The following is a 7,420-nucleotide window of genomic DNA, read 5'->3' on the forward strand; positions in this document are numbered from 1 at the left end:
TCTGTTGAAGAGTAATGCCCAAAACATCAGCGTCACCTTGTTTCCTATGGCAGTAAACTTTTGCTTTCTTCATTCATTTTTGAGAAAATGCATTGCTATCCTCTCCAGTAACAAAGTTTATCATGAGTACAACTAATTGCAATGATTAGTTTTCCCACAAAACTGGGATGAATCTCCACACTTTATGGTTACTTTTATAGAAAATCTATTTTCATGAAGAGCAAGGTGATGGAGGGTAGAGGTTAAAATACTAAAGGTGGCGTGTTGGGGAAAACGGGCCGATATAGACAGGTAAGGGAGGAGTGAAGAGGAATGATCAAGGACAGAAAAAGAGAGGAAGCTGCAAGTAATATGTGTTAATTTGGGTTTGGGGGGGGATAAATTGTGATAAAAATGTTGCAGCGAAGAATCAATGATGTCACAAGGAGTTGGTGAATTGGCATGATTTAGCACAGAAGAGCATAGCAGGGATTGAATGGACTCAGGAATGTGTTTCACCAAATGTGAGAAAAGACGATCAATGGAATGGATGTGTCCAGTAAGCTTAGTAGAACTATCAAGGAAAAGAAAAGTGGACTACTTAAATAATGTTTCATATTGTAGTGGCTGGAGATCAGCAGACATCTGAAAGTTCAAGGCCAGAAAGACCAGCAAATGGGATGAAGAATACAAAGAGAGCACCAAGTTGTCTGCAATGAAAGATCAGCAGACTCTGTGCTTGCGTTTCTTTATGGGAGATGATAGTGAGGCTGAGATATTTGGACAGGATTGCACAGTCGACAGGATTGAGAAGTGTGAAGTGTGGCATCAGCATTAAGGAATGTCAGTAACTCCATTAACCTACAGACAGAGGCCTTGTGGCATATAAATTCAGGATGGAGAAAACCAGTCTCCAGTTGGTTTTGAGGCCAACTTTGACATTTTGTGGTATTGCTTTAGTCGTTTGATAAACTCTGGAAAAAAGAAAGCATGGATCTGTATGATGTCATTGCAAAATGATGTTTCCAAATACATGATTATTACATACCTGCCATGGATAAATATTTGAAAAACTGGCACATGAGTTATTCACAAAGGGGCCTTTATTGGGAACACAAGCCTGTAATTCATGTAGAGCATAGGCCACAGAATAAACAGCCAAGTACACGTTATAGGTAAATCGCAGTTCAGACACATCAAAGAAACCATTTTCAATTTCACTTATATGCTCAAGCCCCGTACATGCCTGACCACTTTTTATTTCCTCTTCCCAAATACAATCTAAAAGTATTTCCCAAAATTGCATCAGGACTTCATCTGCTGTCTCGTCTTCAAGATAAACAGTCGATAATATTCTGGAACAGATTATAAAATATTTTTACAAAATTCACACCCGATTCAGGCAATAATTATTTAAATATGATAAACAAACGACATCTAAAAATCTTAGTTCAAGGAGTAACCCTTCATTGTATTTCAATTGTGATACTTCTTGAAATGCTGGATTCGAGAATGCATATACAATACATTTTAGAAAGACAACTGCAGTTTTCCTTCTTCTTACGTATGGCAGCATCGCTGCAAGGTAGCTATCATTTTGTTGGGGCGTGACTTTGCCGCTGATGTTGTCCCTCCACCAGTACACTTGTACAAATTTTGCCGACCTTAGAAGGATGACAGACTGAGTCAACCCCACCTGGTTTTCATTCAGTGGCCAACGGGGCTCAAACTCAGGAGCCTAGGATCCTGAGCCAGCTACCCTAACCACTAAGTCAACACCAGGCCTACAACTGCAGTAATGACTGTTAGTTTGCTGTTTTGCCGAGCCATTTTCCAATCGTTTGAATGCTTCAACTGGTCAAATGTGACGCTCACCGTGAGATCGACTGGGATGTTAGTGAAAAGGGAAACCACATCGAATGATACCATCGTCTCATCATCTTTGATTCTTATCTCTGATCCTTTGGACAAATTCACCACTATTCTTAACCGTTTTATCAGTCTTTCCTCCAAGTCTACCAATGATACGTGCAAGAAAGCCCAACAATTGGTAAGATGGTGCATTGACGAAAAACACTATAGGTCTCAGAGGGACATTTTCTTTGTCGATCTTGGGAAAACCATCCAGTCTGGGTGCTGAACCATTGCTGCAGTAAGCCAATTTTAGGAACAGATATGTTGATGACACCTTCAACATTGTGCACACAAACATGGTAGACTATCTACTGGGACAGCTTGTCCGGGTGTTCGCCAGCTTTAACTTCACAATCGAAATTGAAAAAGAAAGCAAATTGGCCTTTTTTGGATGTAGAGGATCACCGTAAGCTTGATGGCTCCCTAAAGACCTCGGTTTAGAGGAAACCAACCCACACCAGCAGGTTACTGGATTTTAACTCCTGCAACCCAATCTCCCACAAAAGCAGAGTAGCACGGACCTTAGTAGCTCGTGCATAGACGGTGTCATCATCCAAAGCTGAGGAAATGAAATAAATCAGATTAGTTAGAGGAGTCCTGTTCAAAAATGGGTACAGCAAGGGGATACTCCCAAACTTGGAAGAACCAAAACGGACAGAATGGAAGGAGCTAGACATAATTGGGCACTGTGTCCTGCCATACTACCCATACATTTCTGAAAGGATTGGCAGGATATTACATGGCTCATGGATTGGTGTAGCCTACAAGCCTCTACAAACCATCTGTAATGTCATTTCAAAACTTAAGGACCCAATACCAACTGGTGATAAATCTGGAGTAGTTTACCATTCATCAGGCAAAGACGGTGACCAATGTAGAATTGGTGAAACTGGGAAAAATTTAAAACAACGGCGAGATGAATATGATAGAGCAAATAGGCTTGGAAAGGTGACCCAGTCAGTCAGAGCATGTCATTGCCTGCAATCTGGCCATAAATTTGACTTTTATGGGACCCGTGTTTTAGACACTACATCTAACAAACGACACAGGTTGATTTTGAAAGCGTGGCACATGAAGAGCCGGGAGGGTGGTCTAACTGGGGAGATGGTGGAGTTACCTACACAATGCACACCTCTGATGCAAATGGCGAAAACTGAATGGTGCAAATGGCTGGATAAGGTGAGAAACAAACAACACCCAATCCCAAACACTACATGCACATGTGCACAACACCCAACGAGAAACCCAACACTTGCACAAGCAACACCTCTTTATGCCCAACCCAGACACGAAACCTTCCATGTTCGTGCCCCAATAACACAAAAACAACAAGAAGTGCAAACACATGCTCACCCACACACATGCAACACCAGATCACATGTAAGTAAAAACAAAAAACAGCAGAGAACCCCATCATTGATGAGATTTGACATTTGTTTTTGCTTTTGCAAAATAAAATTTTAAAAATAACTCCTCCATTTGAGCCCAAGCACCAGCACGTGATGGGAAATGAGTTTTTTGTTTCGAAATAAAAACCAGACACATGCCTAGGATGAGGGTCAATTGTGCCTGAAGAAGCCAGCTGTGAAGCCAGCAAAATGTTGTCCGAGACCAGGTCTGCTGTTCCTTTTTTGCTCAAATTAGTTGAGTCGATCTCGTTTTATACTTTTGGTTGGAAGTGCCTTCTTCTTAAAAAAGAACATAAAAACAAGATACATTATTTGTTGAATGTGTGTTTGTATGTATATATATATATATATATATATATATATATATATATATATATATATATATATATATATATATATATATATATATATATATATATATATATATATATATATATATATATTCTTGACCTTTTAGAAAAAATTGTGTGTGAGATTTGTCATGATTGAAAGACATATTCCAAGTGTTCGACCAACATTTCTGATATTGTGCTGCAAACACTGAAAAGAAAGGAGTGATTCCATTTTAGAGACCGGTTAACAGAAACTCAATGATCAACTTCATTGTTATTCTACTGAAAGTATGGAATTCTGTCGGAAGTAGCATCATTCAGGGAGCCTGGCATGTTTTCTCTTAACAAGGTGACTTTTTTTAACAGTTGGCGTTTTGCACCTAAAAATGTGGCATCTTTCCAGTTTATCTCCAAAGTGGGGACGACTCAAGCCACTTTATTATAATTAGCACAGCAGGTATTCCCTTTTAGATGATGCAAACACATTTTCGACATTGTCAAATAGAAACAGAATGAATGATGGCGTAGTACTGACACACACACACACACACACACACACACACACACACACACACACACACACACACACACACACACACACACACACACACACACAATGGTAGCTCATGACAATTCCATAACATATCTAAAACATGAATGATATTTTTACTTATTAAAGTTTCTTTTCACATTTTCTTGTTTTTTTTTTTCTACAATTATACCAGTGTATGACAAACTATTTTCTGAGTAATCTACTAAAGAGAACAAATGAATTACAAACCACTGAATACTAAATATTCATTCAATCATTACATTTTTCATACTCCGTACCTTTTATTTTTCTTATTATTCTTATTATTTTTTCTTGTTTTCATCAAGTTCAGATTTTGTTCTACAGAGTAGGTCCAACATGTGGTTTTATTCAAGCATTGCGTGCCTTTATTTTCATCATGTTCAGTTTCATAGAGTTTCGATTTTTGAGGCCGTACACTCCTCAGAAAATCAAGGAAACCAGGCATTTGTCCAGAAGGTAAGGCTGTTCCGACTGTTCCTTCAAAAATATCAGAAAAACCTGAACTCAAAGTTGGAGAATTTACCCACGCCTCACTTGCGATCCAAATTTTATCGGTAATATTCTTTGACCTCAGCTCTTCAGCAAGTGGAATCAAAGGTGTATCTGCAGTAAATGCTAAAATTGCATTTGCTTTTGTTTGTTCAAGTATCTTCCCTTTAAAATAAAATATACCCACAAAAAAATATGTTTTGAAGTTGCATCATGAATGCTTAAAGTAAAAAATGTGGTAAGCTGAACATTCATCTCTTTTTATATTTTGTACATGAAATTTGCAAGAATATAGATTCTTACAGAATCCATGAAAGAATTGTTATATTTCTTCTTTTTCATTAACAGCCTTTTTTATCACATTTTTGTAGGCTTAGCTGGGGGAAGAAGCTTAGCCCACGTCTTTCACAACCCGGCTCGTCAGAACTGACGTTTGACGAAGTAGTTCGGGCAGGAATTTGGAATTAGTTCAGGATGCCGGTGATATCTCGTGTACTCTTCATGAAGGACACCGTGAATTCTTTAGCATGCACCAATTAAATCCGGCGGATGAGACGTGGAGTTTATCGTCCATCCGAGGGACGGCACACATTGATGAATCACCCTGCCTGTGAAACACTGGGTCGGGATTCAGCCTTCCCACCTCTAGGACACCTTGCCATCCCACCATCAAATGACTGTTTTTAATGTTGCAATTTTTAACACCAAAAACATGTTTTTGCATAATCTGGAAACATTGATTTGCCTCTCACCAAGACTTTTATATCTTACTGTATCTTCGTTTGCATAGAGTTTTTCACGAAATGCAATACAGATTCCCTTTTTTTCAGCATCAGCAATAAACTGAGATACACCATTGAAACCATACTCATCAGCTTCTTCCAACGTGCCCACATATTTCCACCCAAAATGGTGAACCAGTTCTGCGAGTGCAGAAGATTGGTATGCATCACTCGGAATAGTACGGAAATAAGAGGGAAAATGTGCTTTGTTGCTGTAACACTTACAACTTTGCCAGAAATCAACCTGTATGGGTTAAACAGAGAAATTATTTTCACCAATCAGTTAATTTTTTTGCCTGTGTGTATTTACTTAATAATTTTACACACATTTACGTCATTGACATATTTAAAGTTCCAATACTGTATATAAATTTATTAGAACCAAGTGCAAATGCAATCTCTTTCCATGTACTTTAATTTTCTATTGATAAAAGTTAAAGTCAATCATCATACCTCTGGAAGGTAAGAATAAACGGAATATTCTCTTAAGGTCCCAATCAGAGCACTTGGACCACATTGCCCAATTCCTGTTTGAACAAAGTTTGGCCCTAAAATCTCCACCGCAGTTTTCGCATCTTGTCGCGAAGAATAGCAAAAGTCGTGCATAATATAGTGGAGAGTTGCATTTTGAAGTATTAAGCGGTTGTCATTTATTTCTTTTATAGCAAACACCATTGCCATTAACATCTGAAAAGTAATTTCGTTGAACCTGATGTGTATCGACAGCATTAAAATAATGATGTCCATTCAAACTTTAAAATAAATTTAACACAATTTTAAAATGATTTGATTTTAGCAGCAATTACTCACTTTTTGCAATCATCGAATTGTGGTTCCTCTCTGAATGACCGGAAATCGACATAATAATCAAAGTGTAGATGAAAAACTCCAGCAATTATAATATCCGTGTCCTGCATTGGACCACCGTTGAACAGTTCACATTGTTCTTTCTGTGCTTCATTTTGATGCATGGACAAGGCAAATGCCAGATATATGATCAACATTTCAGATTGGTGAATAAAAACGCATTCACAACATGAATAACGAGATCTGCTGCATGTCTGCAAGCAGACAACCCTCCTGTAAACACACAAATAACACTTATAAAACACTAAGCAAAGGAGGTGGTTATTAAGTCTGCCGGCAGCAACTGCTCCATTCGTTATTAAATGTCACATGCAATTATGTGAAAATAAATACTTTATGCAATTGGCAATTTAGTTTTAATTCAACCTTTTTTGAAATGATACAGATACAATGTATAATATGATAGAGATGAATGGTAAGATTAAAAAAAAATGCAAATGTCACACATTAAGAACTTTGAGAAGTCAATTTCCATTTTTGTTTAATACAAACGACCTGCAGTTGGAAGCTGTCCCAGGGCACGGTGATGATCTTAAAAAGAGCCCTAGGAGCAAAACTTTGAGAACAACAGAACATCACACCTTGCAAGATTAATCATGACCCCCTCCCCACCCCCACCCGTCTTACCGAAATGGAGGTGGATACTTCGACACCTGGGAAGACTCCGTTTCGCCTCCAAAAATCTGCATGTGGAGATAACAATACACACACGTTCACGTACACAAACACGTGGATACTTTGAGGCCTGGTACGTCTCTGTTGCACCTCTTGAAACCGACCCGCATGTGGAGGCAGCAGCCACAACAGCAACACACACACACACACACACACACACACACACACACACACACACACACACACACACACACACACACACACACACACACACACACACACACACACACACACACACACGATGGAGCTGGATACTTTGACACCTTGTCAATTCTGTTCCGTCTACTAAAGCCAACCCATGGATCACAGCCAATGACACCCATTTCATAATATATACCGGTGTATGCCCCGGTTAGAATTGGTGTACCATATCCCTGTGTCGTAAGAAGCGATCAGGGT

At 38.8% G+C, this 7,420-nt stretch overlaps 1 protein-coding gene across 1 annotated transcript in view; it reads right to left on the bottom strand.

Moving 5' to 3' along the window:
* The window catches only part of LOC147035879 (extracellular calcium-sensing receptor-like), a 46,384-nt gene extending 39,828 nt beyond the window's left edge, over nucleotides 1-6,556 (bottom strand). Inside the window, exons 1-5 of the mRNA XM_085846311.1 lie at nucleotides 6,290-6,556; nucleotides 5,933-6,188; nucleotides 5,450-5,723; nucleotides 4,466-4,862; nucleotides 1,028-1,334 (exon numbers count right to left, since the gene is read on the bottom strand). Of these exons, the coding sequence (XP_085702437.1) occupies nucleotides 1,028-1,334; nucleotides 4,466-4,862; nucleotides 5,450-5,723; nucleotides 5,933-6,188; nucleotides 6,290-6,483 (1,428 nt within the window). The 5' untranslated portion in view covers nucleotides 6,484-6,556. The remainder of the gene's footprint in view (nucleotides 1-1,027; nucleotides 1,335-4,465; nucleotides 4,863-5,449; nucleotides 5,724-5,932; nucleotides 6,189-6,289) is intronic.
* Between the last annotated feature and the right edge of the window lie 864 nt (nucleotides 6,557-7,420).

The sequence above is a fragment of the Eptatretus burgeri genome, chromosome 1, assembly GCF_056783735.1.
Source record: "Eptatretus burgeri isolate ZD-2024b chromosome 1, Ebu_testis_v1, whole genome shotgun sequence".
NCBI classification, from domain to species: Eukaryota; Metazoa; Chordata; class Myxini; order Myxiniformes; family Myxinidae; genus Eptatretus; species Eptatretus burgeri.